General features: G+C 39.6%; 1 protein-coding gene across 2 annotated transcripts in view; it reads left to right on the top strand.

The window, feature by feature from the left end:
* The first annotated feature begins 401 nt into the window (after positions 1-401).
* Positions 402-16643, top strand: part of LOC117959507 (E3 ubiquitin-protein ligase UHRF2-like) — a 37027-nt gene continuing 20785 nt past the window's right edge. For both annotated transcript variants that reach the window (XR_004659951.1, XM_034896690.1), the window contains exons 1-3: positions 402-727; positions 9714-10109; positions 11475-11794. Coding sequence is in view for 1 of the 2 variants with exons in the window: in XM_034896690.1 (XP_034752581.1) it covers positions 575-727; positions 9714-10109; positions 11475-11794 (869 nt within the window). In the remaining variant the exon portion in view is untranslated. The remainder of the gene's footprint in view (positions 728-9713; positions 10110-11474; positions 11795-16643) is intronic.

Below are 16643 nucleotides of genomic sequence, written 5' to 3'. Positions count from 1 at the left end.
CTGCTCGTTATACAGCATAATGGCCCCTGACAGAATTATGTTGTTGCATATTGGCTATAATATCAATGAATCTTATGGGCTCATATTTTGTATGTAAATTTGTATGTAAATGTCCAGTGTAATTAGTGGTGTAGAAGTATAAAAAGGCCAAAAATGGGAATGATTCCAGCCGTGTGTTCAACTGTAGTGTCTTGATTTTGGAAAAGAGAAAAGTTACTTTACTCTGTATTGACAGGAAGACATATCCTGGTCTGTAAGCATTGTCCCCAGACACATTATAATATTGATTTGTTCCTTCTGTACTGTACAGGCGTTTAGTTTCAGACAAGGGGAGAGCTGTGCCTTTAACTGCAAACTGCTGGCTTAAACGTAATTTCGCGAGATTTGCTTGGCGCCGCGACCTCATGTGAGACACCTCCTGCGCGAGCGAGTCCGACGTTTCCTCTGCAGAGGAAAACGCAATGGAGCCCTGAACATTTTCATTTCTATCTCTACTGACCCCAGGAAAACAATATTCTTATCCGAATACTGCTTTATCTGCAATTTATCTGAGGCGTAAAAGGGCGGTGCAACAATGTGGATCCAGGTTCGCACTATAGACGGGAAGGAGACGCGAACCGTTGAGGATCTTTCTAGATTGACCAAAATTGAGTCTTTACGGTTGAAAATACAGGACATCTTCAGTGTAAGCCCACAACAGCAGCGCCTGTTCTACCGAGGAAAACAGGTACACGTCATTTTTGTCACCCCTTCATGCAACAGTCGATTGTTGTTGTTTTTGGCAAGGTTTGGCAGGGTTTGGTGCTGGTGGACAGTGAGTGGTCTCTGGTGCTGTTTCGGACCCATGCGAGCTTCCTGTTTTGATAGGAATTCGCCAATAGTTCTTGCGCAAGAGTCCGGGGTACGCGGCGTGCCAGCCCCCAAGAAAAACAGCGGTATTACATGGATTTATGGTCATTATGGAACCTTATTGCTGTTTGGGTTTGCGCTGAGGACACTTGCCTGCATGCAACAAATGCCACACAGTCGTAAACGTGTTTGTTTACATTGCCGCGCGAGAGAAAAGAGAACATGGCACTCTGTTTCCACATGTAGACAAGTGCAGTGCAAACCACAAGCCCATAATAATCACCGGTCGCGATGAGCACTTGTTTAAACTAAGTAACGGCCGCTTGATTTAAACATGTAACAGCCATGTGTCCAAATATCACTAACCATTTATGTTGTGTTTTTAACTGTTAACGTTCTGATAATATGTGGCACCAATAGATGTAACACTGCACCGGACCCATTATTAAGCCACCGAGCTTGTGTAGTGTGTTATTGTTATAATGGTCATTTGAGGGAGGAGTGGTCTCGTGCCTCCACGTGCATTGACATCTAAAAACAAGTGTAGTTGTGTTTACACCCTGGCGTCACTAGTGTACAGTTAAACAGGGAAGGCTGTCTGCTGTAAAGCCTTTTTCTCTCATGGCTTGACAATTCACTAGTGCACATACTATACAACACACAATTAGAAGGATGAGGGTCATGCTTCCTAGGCATGCTTGTATTTAACCCACGACTGATTGCAAAAATTAAGCCTTACTTCAGTATCAAATGATTTTGATTTAGGAAATGTTTCATTATTTAGCAATAATTAAACTTTCCAACCTATCAATGTGATATTTATATCAGTAATGGATTTGAAAAATGTTTGTTCTATCTTTATTCCAGTTTACATTTAATTCCACCAAAATGAGGTAGATAGTAAACATTGTTTAGAAAAGAGATGGTCCAATCCCATTTTTTGCTTCCCGATACAGATTCTGATACCTGAACATGCGTTTTGGCCGATACCAAGTACTGACCCAATACCAGTGGGTCACATAATGTATTAAACAAACCTATACTACTATCCCTTTATGGATGTGATATGATTTCTATCTATGTTTTACGGTCTGGCTCAGGTTAAACTCTTTGTTAAACAAGAGCAAACACAAACAATGAACGGCACAGAACTTTATTTTATTATCCCGTTTGACAATCAGTTATAATGGAAAAAAACAACATAAATAAAATAATTTAACGTAGATTTTGTTTAGGGCTTTATTATTACGTGGTATCGAAACGGCACATAAACTCCAGTACTTAACGATACCAGTGTTACCGGTATTGGTATCAGAACATCTCTAGTTTAAATATTTCTGCTGATTCCACCACGCTAACAATTCATTGTATTTTGGGGTTACTACACCCCACACCTGTCTGATTACATCAGTAGTGCAGCCTGTAAAAATCCTCGAGTTATTCCCAATCTTCTAAGCACGTGTTCTCCATATAACGGCATTATAATTCATGATTTATTTTCTGTCACAGTGCAAAATGTCACCTTTAAACAAATACTGGTGCTATACATTTTTCAGCATGTGGTTTTGAATACTGTTGTAAATAATAGGCTTATATAATATTATTCAAAATATGTAATATTGAAATCATTGTAATGTTGCGATAATTACACTTACTTACAAATTACCTTTTTATGGTATTTGATCATTTTGTTTCTGCTTATAATGAATCAGTCAGAATTTTCAGTCGGAAATTGTCCTTGATGGTAGACAATGGTTCCTCCTCTCTGAGACGCTCTTAGACATATGTCCTTCTACATACTACAATATAACGCAAGAGAATTTTTATAAATCAACAGTTCTCTTGGAAAATAGGCTTGGACCAGTATTACAGTCTCACCTTTTTTGGGAAGAAACTAATGCAAAAACAACAATAATCGTTCCAAGACCAAAAATAATGTGTCTTTGGTCTTAAGGCTGCAACCAGGCTGTGGTTTTTAGTCACTGTCCTGGTGGGATGGTAGTTCCATACACTGTTGAGTCATGTTGTGTTAGAAATGTAACAATTTATATATTACTGTAAACAGATGTTACCGTAACTTTTCTTTGTCTCACATAGTGATTGAAGGAAATCTGATGTTATGTCAACAGCTAGGAAATACAATGGAATGAAAACTGAAAGCTGCCGTCCTGACATGGACACGTGTTTGAGTTTGTCATGGCAGATGGTTGCATGCAATTTGGTTTACTTACTTGTTGAAAACACACACACACACACACACACACACACTAATGTTGTAACTACAACTTTTAAAGTAGTAGATGCAAACAATATTTGCACCCTTATATATAGTGGTGTAATGTGATAATAATGCAACATGATTAGAAGTGTGTATCCTTCACTATTTATGTTTTGTTTGTTCAATTATGTGAACATAAAGTAAAAGTATATCAAATAATAAAAGACAGACTATTCCACTTTGTATAATGTGTCAAAGGTTAGTGAAAGCCTGCAGTGTACCAGCTGTTGTCAGTAGTAAGTAGAAGATGCTCACTGCTGTCAGGACACCGCTCATGATTTATTTAGTATGTAAGCATAATATTACAACGCTGATATTAACAGTATTATTCAGCCAAGACGATAAGCCCACAGGAAGCAAACAGCCCACTTAGTGTTGTTCTCACATTGTGTACATTATTCACACTTTTATTCATTCATCTATGTCAGGCAGTATTATAGGCCGAGACATTTCTTTATAAATCGTTTTCTGCATGTTCAAGTTGTCTAAACTTCTTCCTCTTGTGTAATTTAATGATAATGTTACATTCAAGAACATTCAATTCTGAGTCATACGGGCTGCGTTTCACAATGAGTTGATTTTCTTCTGTTTGTGTGCTATACTACAGGGCAGAGAGAAAGATACTACTTTAAGAACTGTTTGAGAAATGCCATTGTACGGGTATTCATACAGCAGATGTTTTTTTTTGTCAAACAATGGTTAACTTGGCAAACCATTATTTTGAAAATGGAAATTTAGTTTCACCTCTTGCAGTAGTGCCCTTGGATGCAATTCCCATTATTTATCCTTTACTTGTAAACTAGTAAGTTTTTTTTACTAAAGCTATTTTTATAAATCAACTTCAAAACACCATATTGACAAAAAAACAAAGCAAGACTGTTTTTCTTTCTACTCAAGATTTTCAGAAACACTAGTAGCTACATTTTCGTTAATGTATTTTTGCTTTATTAACAATAAATGATCTGTCATGCTGGACTTGTCATTGTGGGACTGTTGGAGCTGTGGTTTCAAATGATAGGCCCGTGTAGTAAATTCTGTGCTTCCTTCATTTCACTGGAAAGTAAGTGAGGAAGGTTGGTTAGGGGGTTTCCATATGTTAAGTAATGCATGGAATGAGCCAATGACACGCAGCAGCAGCAGCGTACACTAGCTAGTGCCCTTACATGCACGGCCTGCACTCTGTTAGGATTTAGACTTGTAGCAGAATAACTCAGTCTAATTCCTTTTCAAAATGGCGTCTTGTTTTTCCCTCCAGCTCACTGCGCACGCTGCCTCTCCAGTTCAAAGTCATGCTTGCCCTTGACTCGGAAGGGTCTCAAGCCAGCAGCCACACAACTTTGCCTCAGTGTTTGTTTTCATGGGTTTTGCAATTTGCCTGTGCATCTCTGTTTCACTTTGAGCAATGTCTCACGTCACTTACATTCACTAGCAGACGCGTGCACGCACACACACACACACACACATACACACACCTTCCACTGTCCATGCAGCCTTTCTGCTCAACGCCCGCACTCACTTTTGCACTAGTAGTCCCATTTACTAACTTAAAAAAAAAAGATTTAGCCTGTTTATTAAGTCGCTTAAAACTCAGCCTGTATTGCATCTGTGTGCTTCAAATATAAGGTTGTTTACTTGTTTAATGCTTAAATGGTTGGGCTGTCCTCCACTGTTAGCTGTTGCCTATTGTTGGGCTGTAGGAAAGCTTTATTGGCTTGCCCCCTTTCAAACAGACAGTTGCTGTGACCTAGATATCGCTACAATTTGATAATACGTGCATTGATGTTGGGGCTCCTCAATTGATGGGTTTTCTTTCGTCATTGCCAAGCGGTAGAATTTCAGAGGAAGCAGAGTTGGCTGCAGCCATGCATGTACACAGTCACACCCTTCTTTGACAGATAGGCTGGACAAAGAGCAAAGACAAAGAGAGGCACTAAACCCCGACTACGACTGCAGGCTTTCTGACACTCCCACATGTTTTCAAAGTTTTACCACTCCTTCTCTTTGTAGCTTTAGCTTGCATAGTGGTCAAATGTCCTACCTGTTAACTGTCAGGTCTTACACCTGCATTGTGTATAGTAGGGTTACCCTTTATAGTTTTTTTTAGCTTAGATTATTAGAAGACTGCCCAGGTTTAATTACATAATTGTCTCACATCTTTGGTTTGGTTTCTTGTGTCAATAATGGCACGTTTGCAGTTAAGAAATGTATAAAATTGAAAGCACAATCTGTGATCTGAGTGTAAGTAAAAGGGTTGTCTCATAACCAAATTCGAAAAGAAAATTAAGAGTGGACATTTTTGAAAATAGATTGAATGTCTGCGTAGAGAATGAGGACTAAAAGTCCAATGATGGATGCTTGGTAGATGGCAAGCGCACAGACACACCCCATGTCATTGTTTTGGTAAATCTGACCTATTTTGCGCAGCTCTTTGCTAAGACGGCCTGTGGGCGGAGACAAGGCCGATGAAGAATTTGTGTAGGAGTAAGGGGTTTGGATGGCCTGTGCAAAAGAGACTTGGGTTTCACACCTTTAAGCTTCTTTTTTAGAGACGTACACTGAGAATAAATGGGCCGCCGTAATTTCTTTGTCTTTAAATTTGGGTCTGCCGTTACTCAGTGGCTTAATGTATTCCATCACTGCTATGCAGCATAGTTATTTTAATTTCAGAATGATTTAGTGCTTTTTTTTTAGATTATTATTTTGGCTTTTAATTGGTCTACATCCACAATGTTTTACTTCCGGGATTGTTTAGGTGCCCCTGGACATTTTGCCGGATGTCTTTCATTTCGGCCGAATGTCCGTTACCTTTTGCTTTCTCTGTGTTGACGTTCTAAACTCCGGTGGGTTTATGAGCGCTGTGCTTAACTGCTAAACTCTGCAAGGTTAATCCAGACGGCTAGCTAGACTATCTGTAAAATCTGAGTTTTCTGTTGCACGACTATAACAACCTTTGAAATGTACACATGGTCCACCAAAACAAGTTGCATCCCAAGGCTATTTTGCAGAGGCGCCCTCTCTCTGTGCTATGCTTAGCAACGCTAATTGGTTAAAATAAATGCCAATAAACGAGTGCGTTTTTCTCCCATCCCGGTATGATGTGCTGACATGCAGACCCTCCTCTGCAGCGCTGCGGAGGAAAGTCTGGCAATGTGAGAATAGCCTTTAATTGATAGCACAGCTGAAGATAGTAAGGAGGGAGAGAGGGAGAGAGAGAGGGAGAGAACACGACATGCAACCAAGGGCCACTGGTCGGAATAGAACCTGCGGCCACTGCGGTAAAGACCGAGCCTTGGAATTAGTGCTTTTGATGCCTTTTAAATTCAATCCCATGTGACCGCCTGTTGGCAAAATTATAAAACTTAGTGCAAAATTACAGCCAAATCTTGTCCTCCCCGTTTCAAAACATAAGCCTTAATAGAAATAAGGTAACATTGCATCTTGGCCCTACATGTTCAATATGTTTTTACAGACATGGCACGACATTGCACTTTGGTTCCTGTTACAATAATAAAGTTAGTATTTGAAAGACTGCCTGTTGAAATTAGAGAAATAAGTCTCGAGGAGAGGTGCTCATTTTATTCAACTATGTGATATGCACTTGCAAGCACACTCATACCTTTTTTTCTTGCGTTTTTTTGTGCAAAATCTTCAAGTTAAGTGTCTGGGTTGTTTAAAGCTTTGCTGTGATTTGTGCGTTGGACTAAAGTCTCCCTCTGGGACACACATTTCACTGAGTCACATAATGAAGATACAAAATTCTGCATTATTTACGATGAAGGGGAAATGTCAGATTCTTGATGATGTTTTCCATCCTCCATGCTAGAGAAAGTCAACAAGCCAATATTTCTGTCCAATAGATCTTGACCTCCGTGAATATATGAAGCACATTTCTGACATTGCCTGTTTAGATGGTGGTTCTTTGTTTGAAGGAATATTTAGCTGTTTGTGCCGATGTTGGGCTGTAGCACCTCGCAGTGAGAGGCTGATCACACAATCAAGGCGTCGGGGAAAGCGGGTACTGCTTTAATATCATTTGTGAGGTTTGATGCGGTGCTAGAAATTGTACTGTTGTTCTGATACTCAGCTCTGTCTGCGTAGTTCTCCATCCATCAACACAGTACTTCCTCAACAGTGAGGCTAGCTGCTGGAAGTCTTACTAGCAATCTCATTGTCTGTTTAGGACATTTTCTCTGAGTGTGTTTGCGTTTCTTGTCTTGATGCAGTATCAAGTAGCACAGGATAGACAATTACTGTGACTAAATCGAAGACAGAGCTTAGATGGGGATACAAACAAAGAAATGCTGAAATACACTATCACAAAAAAACAGTATAGCAACCACTGTGTGGCTGTGTATGCACCATTGCTCCTCTGATCTAAATTTCATGAGACTATTAAAAACAGGGAGGGATGGGGAAATTGCGCTTGCTCCCTCTACTGCTCTCCTGCTACACCTTCAACCGCTCTCCTCCTCGCTGTCAAATAACGAAGAAGCAAGCGAGTGAGAGTGGCGGCCATACTCATCTCTCTAGTACAATGGGCTTGTGGGGTTGAGCGCTGAAATGAATAGCTGATGTCTGTAATGAGTTGGCGTGCCTGCCATAAGCTCCATTCCTAAGGCAGTAGCTGTACTGTATACTTAACAGTAGATTGCTTGTGGTAGAAGAGAAAATATGGGTTTCTAATGGGTCCTCATTTTTTTTTTTAAGAGCTTGTTTTTTAAAGATTCTGATGCCCATACTCCGCACTGCCTGAAAGGTTCGAGCTAATGCTGATGACGGCGGTGGCGGGTTTGTGTCAACAGAGATTGTATACATGATTCAGGTTCATGGGGGTGGGGGGTGGGGTTGCTCTCTTTTTGGTTGTCATAGCAACGCAGTCATTTCTTTCCCCCAGCTACATCTCCTATCACTCAAATTCATGTGTTTTGTTTCTTTTTTATTTCATTTTTTGTAGACAACTGTGTGGGCTACATACGAGTAGAGCTGCAGACCATCATTAATTTCTATTGGACTTGATATGGAAACCAATACTAATGTGGTTAGTCAGTGGTGCTCCTTGTTCCATTGTTCCTCTTTTGTAACAATAAGAAAAGGTTAACTTTGATACGTAGTTATATGCATTTGATCACTAGCTAAACATTGGCTCATTTGAGAACAGATGTTGTTGCCGTGGATTCCTAAGCAACATCCTTAAACACCACTGGTGTATTCAAAGGCATGTGGATTTATTGAAGAGCGCTGTAGCAATCAGAATCGTTTTTTCTCACTGTGCTCAATGTTGTCTTCTGTCTTATGTGTTCTTTGTTTGTCCTTGAGAAGCAGCGGCGTGTAGCCTAGTGCTTGTCTAAGGGCACTCTGTGGCGCAGTGGTGTTCATTTTACACCACATGGACGTCTATTAGGAAGAAAAAAAGTTCAAAACAATTCTTCTTCTTTTTTTAGTTTAGTCAATTTATTGAACATGTTAAAAAACAATACAAAGCAATGAACAGAAAAGTAAAAAAACGAGATTATCAGCAATATATAAGCCACCAAAAAGCAACGCAAATGACATTGTTTATGTTCAAAAGGGGTAGAGAGAAGTGAAGAACCTTTCTAGTCCTACCCTTCTTAATTTTCATTGTTTATAATATAAATTCAAATCTCAGTGTCAAGTGTCAATGTTTGACTCAGTCGGCTTGAACAGATCAGCTGTCATAGTCAAAAACCAAATAATATGGATGGATTAACCAAGAAGCCGAGCAGTCCACAAAAAAGATACCACTGGTCATCATAGCCATTTAAAACTTTGTTTCTGAATAGTTTTTTATTTAAAGTTTGGATAAATTGTTAAATTTTTTTTTAAATCTCACTTTCACAGTTGTTCTACAGACTAACACCCTTTGTGTTAATTCAGTGAAGTTTCAAATGTTCTCATTGGTGTTTTTTTATTATATAGAGCCTCAAACAGCCCCTGGATTCTGCTAGGCAATTGTTGAATATTTGCTCTGAACATTGTTTAATTTGTTTTGTAGTCAATCAAATCTTTGCTGACATTTTGACAGTTTTTAGTTTAATAAATAATGGCTTTGTTGGTTCGCTGTATGTCGTTTTATGTGTATTTAGTATAGCTCTTTTTGGGGGGAGGGAGACTGGATGTGTATTTATTTTGTATTTATTCTATGTAGTTGAATGCCGTTTATCACAAGTTTTTTCTCTGTGTTGGTAGATCGATTTCCAAATATTATTTTTTTTTTGTGGATAAAATTCAATGTTAGCTCATTTTCATCAAACCAGAACTTCATCCTGCTCAATTCCTTTTCCATAATATCCAGAAGCTTCCGGAAGCTAACATTTAATAAACAATGTCTTTGTAGACATTTGTGCAATTTTCCAAATATACCATCGTTGGGCAAGTAGTTGCCTACACGGTAAACTAAGATACAATTACTGCTCCAAAAAAATAAACAAACCTTTTGAGGACTAATGAGTAATGAAAATAACTGTGTGTTGTAGCACTATACAATTATGTATTTTTGCATAGTAAAGCTGTGTCTATCCATACACGTCAGTGTCTATTTGTTTCTGTTTTTTTTAAATCTTTTTAGATGGAAGATGGCCAGACACTGTTTGATTACAACGTGGGACTCAATGACATCGTCCAGCTGCTGATTCGATCACAGACCGACCCTCCAGACAGCCACTCCACCAAGGACTCCTCTGGTGTGGCCTGTAGTTCAGGACTCCCCCCTGACTCCAAGTCAGAAAGCCACAACTCCCCAGCTCCCGCCTCCCCCGCTGCTATGGAAATCTCAACAAATATAGACAATGACAGCAGCAGCGTCACTACCCGCACTGTAAACGAAACCAAGCCGGACACCAGCGCTACCAGTAACTCATCCGGTACCAAAAATGGGTTCAAGTCCTCCAGTCCAGCACGGGACACCCAGCCCCCTACATCCAGCAGAAACACACTAGTCAACCCAGGAATTGGTGTGTACAAGGTGAGGATGATAGTGTTAATATTTTAAAAAGTAAATGCAAGGTTTTGCATGGAACAAGTCAGACTCTTAAATAACTCTCTAAATTACAGAGCATTTAATGCCCACCAAGCCAAGTCACTGCCAGAGATTCTCGGGCGGGCACTTTTATGTATCTTGTGCTCCACTGCTCCAAACTCCAAATCACTCTCACTGAAGTAAGGAGTGGATGGGTTTTATTCCTTTATATTCCTTTATAGATATGTATTTAATATTATACAGTTAATAATATATAGCAGTTTGGAATAGTGCCATTTCGAACAATAATAGGACTACCACAACTAGGATTTGAGTTTCCCTCGTGCATGTGGTGAATTCTTTTTTTTTCTCTTGATTTTACTAAGCAGTTCTCCATTACTTTCTCCACCGTCTTGTACTTTAGCACCTCAGCCTGCTTTCATATAGTATTCCAGCCACTCAATTTTTCCATTCTTATTTAACTGCTCTGTCTTTAGGTCAGATACCCTGCATGCCTTTCATTTTTTAGGACCAATGCCATTTGCACAAGCACGCGGCAAACCTAGCCAGGGAGGCAGATGCCAAACCACACATAAGAAACAGGTCTTTACAACTCTGTCACTAACCATCTTACAGATTATAAATAGGAAGCAGTCAAAACCCATACGTTGGTCAGTCTACTCTACTGTATTCTACTGAGCTTTGCCGGCTGTCTGGCCCACATTTCTGAGAATTATGTGAGACTGGACACTTCTTGATGCCAAAAGTCCAATCCAGCATGCAGGAAGATCAATACTGTAACTAAGTAGACTGTAAATTAGTGACATGCCTTTACAGGCATTAACCATTCACTGCAGACTTTTCACAGAGGAGCCACACAGTGCCACAGATTTCAAGAATGCATCTCAAACATTTGTGCTTACAAGAATTTAAAGAACATCAAGAATCTCACTAAGATGATACATTTTAAATTAATGTTAATTAGTCTAGTGTTTACTGAGTTCTTTTTAAGTCCCAGGATGCTGTTGGTAATGGTTCATGTACATCAACATTAATTTGCAGAGATTTTTACCTAGCTCAAAATATGAAAACACCTGTTATCAATATGTGGTAATGTAGATGGTGACAAAATATTGACTGACGAATTTCCTAATAGAGGCTGAAAGTTGTCTTTCAAACTGCATTGACAACTATATTAATTGGCTCCCCAGGGTAGGAAAAACATGTTAAAAATCTGATACTTTAAATAAAGCGATACAGAGTATTTGATGTGTAGCAAATGGGCTAAAACATGGTATGTTTCTTTGAACAACTGACAAATGGGATCAAAAGAGACCAGGTGTGACCAGGTGTGTCTTTGTGTCTTCTCAGATTAACGAGCTGGTGGACTGCAGAGACGTCAGCATCGGTGCCTGGTTTGAGGCCTGCCTCGAAAATGTGACACGCGCTCCCAAAGGACAGATAACGCCCACCAAGGGCAAGGTGGGCCGGCCCCCAAAAAGGACTAATGGAAAGTTGGAGGCCGAGCAGGGACAGGCCCACGGCCAGGGCCAAACCACAGACAGTAACAGGAATAATGTTGTGTTAGGCTCTGCGAGTAATGGAGCCTCCACCTCACAGACAGACTCTACAGCAGCAACAGAATCCAAGGAGAGAGAAGAGGATGTCATTTACCACATTAAATATGACGAGTAAGTGATGGCTTATTATGCTGGGGAGTGTGTTCCTACTGCAACTGAACTGATTGCACAGTTGAATTTTGTATTTTAGCGGACATCTGAGTGCACCAAGAAGCCAAGTGTCAGTGTGGCAGCATTTTGGTCTGGTGAAAAAAAATCCTTTGTAGATGGTAAAATGCTGTTTAGAATTGGAATGTGCATGTACTGTGGCTCAAAAAGGATAGTGTGAATGTGTGCATTCATTGCATATGCTGTTACAGCACAGTAAAAAAAATAGGGTTTTGTTTTTGCTAGTTATCAATGTATTTGCTTGTGCTGCTGTTTTGAGGCATTCTTCATAAAAACACTGTGCACCATCGCGTGTGTGTGTGTGTGCGCGTGTGTGTACGCGTATGTGTGCGCGTGCGCACGCGGCTATTGGCTGCAAGCATCAGTAATGGTGGTTTGGCGTTTTGGGAATTGCAGCCTCTGCCTTCTCCTGGCAGTTCAGGGGATGAGAGGGGGTTTGTGTAGTTGGTGCTACAATTTGGACTCTATCTCTTACACTCTCCTTTTCCAGCAAATTCATTCAGAAGCCGATGTTTCCATGGTAACTCATGAGTTCTCAGGAGCATTACTTCTTTGCATGCCTCCTTTAGCTTTGTCTGTAATTACTGTGAACATGCCACCGGTGAGACGTAGCCTCCTCGCTGCGACTATCATCGCATGTGCCTGTGCGGTTTCTATCATGGGAGGTTGTGCCAGGAAATTTGTATCGAGGGTTGTTGAACAGTTAATGTGTGTTTCCCATTTGACATTCCGAAATCCTTCAAGTCCCTAGCATTGTGGTTCGCTGTTTCATCATTTGCAAAAGGGACAGGAGTGTTCCTACAGGGACAATCCAATAATGCACACCATTTTGTTTCCCCGTTTTTATTTATCTTTTTGTTTGTTCATTCAGATTATTGTTTTTGCCTTATCTTACTGATTCACTTTATTTGATAGCTGACAGTCAAGAGAGGCATGGGAGGAAACAAGAGTGAGAGACAAATTACAACAAAGGTCCAATGCTAGTTTTCACCCCGGACATAGCTGTAATATGTGATTTGCATCTTCACCAACTGAGCCACAAATACAATCCCAAAAGTCTGTTTTAGGCTTGTTTAATATACTCTTTTGCTTTTTTACTAAATGCGTAGCATCCCTCTCCGTCCTGAGCCATTCCAGGTTTCTTCCATCATTTTTGCCAGAGAGAAGTGGAGGGTGGGTAAGGTTTCTCTGCCTTCCCACGCACACACGTGCACACATTCTCCCCATCAAACACCTGCCTGCATAGTCTGAGAATTGAAAATCAGCCCTACAAAATGAACCGCCATTTTTTTTTTTTGCATGAGGCTGTTGAGGCTGTTCTGGACAGCAGTGAGTGTGAGTGAGAGAGAGAGAGAGAGAGAGAGAGAGAGACAGACAGACAGACAGAGAGGATAAGAAGACTCAGAAATGTTTTCATGGTTAAATCTGGGCTGAGCTCAACATATGTTTAAGATTCTCGGTGGAGAGAGTAACAAATATAGACATAAAATAGGCAAACAATTTATGTTCATGTAGCTTTCGAGTAGACCATTTTGCAATATGGACATTTAAATAAAACAAATGTCTAGTTACATTTTTTTAAAAATACATTTAGATTTATTACTTAGCCGTAGTGCAACCATTACACAACAGGATTAGTCCATGACAACATCCAGACAAGTGTTCAGAATCCACGGTTATTAGTGGCATTATCGTCCCCTGAGATTGTGGTCCCATGGAAACCAGTTTCACATGTCACAGTAGGAAAGGCACAGGTGTAAATAGTAAAATTGACAACGGCTGAATTAATTCCATTTAGCAGCTTCAGTTTCAAGGTCCTGGTATTGTGCATGGTGGCTCACTGTCACACTGTCTGTTTTACTGGAACCTTTGAATATAATGTGGCCATTGTCAATGTTATTAGTAACACCTGGGCTTTTCTTACAATAGGAAGTAACAAAAGATGGGCTCTGTCTTCTATTTAGCCAGGATCAACATATGCAATGGAAGAGATATTACCAGCATCTAAAGCTGGGGCAGTTGGCCTGCCCTTATCTAAAGAACAGTTGCTATCTGAGTGCCACTGAGAGAGATTTATTTGCTGCAGTTAATAAGTGACAGTGAAATAAAATCTTGTTTCAGTTTAGATTCTCTTTCTCGCTCGCCCACTCTCCATCTCCATTCCCACACAGAGCGGTCATTGTTTGATGAGTAGTACCAAAATACGAGCTAGAACTGTAATTAAACATTGTGAGTTATGGGTCTGAGATTTTTCACAGAGGACATTTTGACCTGTTAAAGTAGAAATGGCACAGGTGGATTTAACAGAATTTAATGGTGACTGATTAGCTGATTGTTAATTTTAATAGCAACACCTTTGCTTTTCCTACTTTGACACGGTCACAAGTTACTGCTATGAAAACGTAGTTGGCCTGGCTCATTGCATGTCTTTTTCACCACTGTGTTTACCATGCAAATAGAACTTCTACATTTTAAATGCTACACTAAACAGATTTAATAACCAAATTCGAGAAATCATTCACCATCAAATATTTATATCTTAAGCTTAAAAAAACATCCATAATGTTCTAATGTTGCCTTATTATAGTATGCACTACAATTAGGTAATGCCTACGAGTTATGTTAGCTTACATGGATTTTGAGGAAATGGAGATTGGAGTGAGTTGGAGAGATTTCTGTTGTCACATTAAAATAATAGGTTTCAGGTTGAAAATCTGAAAATTTGCCCTTTTTAATACCTGAAGTTGTCTTTGGATGTCTGCCACATGAATAAACTTTAAAATTTCTATTCCTAAGATTCAAGTAATTAAGAAACATATAAACAAAAAGTTGCAGCGTTACATTTTGGCTTCAATTACTAACAAAGCGGAGGTTAAGTAAGACTTTAGCAATTTTATTTAGCTTGTTTAGTGTCAGAGTATTTTTAACTGGCCTGCTTATCAGCAAATTGAGGATTTCTCATTATCTCCGTTGCCTTTCTCCCTCTTGACACGCACCTCAGCTAAGCACACAAAGCGCTAATGATGGTTTTGTAACAGAAGAGACTATAAGAGCTGGAAGAGCTAGATAAGTCATGTCTTTATTTCATTAATAAGAGTGTAGCTGTGATTTTGTGTTCTTATTTCCCTCTTTTGCACCTGAAAGTCTAACTGCAGTGGCACTTATTTTGGGTGTGTGATATTTGCAGGTGGAATAGCTAGCAGTGTTTCAGAGGAAAACAGTGTATCCTGTTGCTTAGGAAAGCAGTATGGCCTGAAGGACCAAATGATCATGCATTTTACTTGTCAAAAGTCTAGTAGAGGTTTTGGAGTTTGCAAGAATTTTTTTCAGAACTACCAAGACACGTTTCTTAATCATATACCTTTATTGAGATGTATGAGTGAACATTTTATACAAAAACTGATCCTTTTGTATTGAGGCCAATATGTTTTGTGGCAGAAAAGCATTTTTTTGTAGTGAGTACTCAGGAACTTTGCTACATAAATACCTTCATTAAAGCCAGGCCGACAAATTGATTGAAATTAGCTTTTTTCAGATATATGGCAATATATTTATTAGTGTGTACTGTATGTCGACAATAAGTAACAAGAAATTGCACAGAAAGGCTTAATGAAGTTTTGGGTAATTTAGAATGAGTAAACCACCATACACAACTGTTCATACCAGACCAAGTAAGTTTGTAGCAGCAAAACCTCTGAAGGTAGCCTATTTAATTGCACAAAGGGGCATTTTATTGCTTATCGTCCTGAAATGGTTTAAGGGACATTGAGGTCAACTGAGATTAATGGGGTGGCCACCACACACCGAATATTTGGGATGTCCTTGAAAGCAACATCCTGAGATAGTAGCCTCCCTCTACCCGTCAACCATGAAATACTGATATCTCTTGTTGAATTACTGCCAAATATATATAAATAGTATAATATATTACTACAACATGCATGCATGTTTTGTCAGATGCAGGAAAGAACAACAAACAACAAATGCAGGGCCTGTTTAATTGATCCGAGACAGTGGAAAGTCATGGTTCCCCATTAAGATGACTGTAATGCATTCATTATGAGATTCTGTTGCCTTACATGTGTATAATTAAATCATACTCTGCTGTAGCAGTCAGTCTCTGTCCCTAAATGTCCACACTGACTAAATAAAATGTTGTTTATTTCATAATAAATCAGGCTTCTGTAAGGTGTTTGAGTTTGCAATATTTTATTTTAAATTATTAATATTTTAATATAATTATTTATTAATTTACTATCTGTTGGTGGATGTTCAAGGGTCTAAAGTAAGGCCGGTTAACAACAGTATAGAGTGTGAGCTTGTGGGGTCTTAAACCCTGGTACTTCTGCTCCCCTTGTGTTGCTCCCTGTTCCCCCTTCTGTTCATGCTGAGTCCCATTGTGCTGTAAGGTTGATGTTTCTTGTGTGTGTGTGTGTGTGTGTGTGTTTGTGTGTGTGTGTGTGTGTGTGCGCCTTCACACTTGCATGTTGGTGTGTGTATTGCTTGTAATGTATTCACCCCACCCAAGCCTACCCAAAACTGCAGTAATCCCTTGGGCCTCAAAAATAAAAACCCTACACTGTGGCCCGGCCTCCTCTTCCTGGGAGTACGATAGTTGTGTGCTACTCTTACACTCCGTAGGCCCTCTCCTGTGAATTGACAATGGCTTAAAATATGCAGCATAGGCTTGTCAGTAAGAAAGTAAAGCATAAGTAGTGCATATTTGGACAGGATCAAATCTTCAAATGTCTGTTATTGAAGTTCATTCATGGGTATCATTGGTGCTGTTTCC

The sequence above is a fragment of the Etheostoma cragini genome, chromosome 16 (genome assembly GCF_013103735.1).
Source record: "Etheostoma cragini isolate CJK2018 chromosome 16, CSU_Ecrag_1.0, whole genome shotgun sequence".
NCBI lineage: Eukaryota > Metazoa > Chordata > Actinopteri > Perciformes > Percidae > Etheostoma > Etheostoma cragini.
Note: the sequence above shows the minus strand (reverse complement) of the source record. Positions and strands in the feature narration are given on the sequence as shown.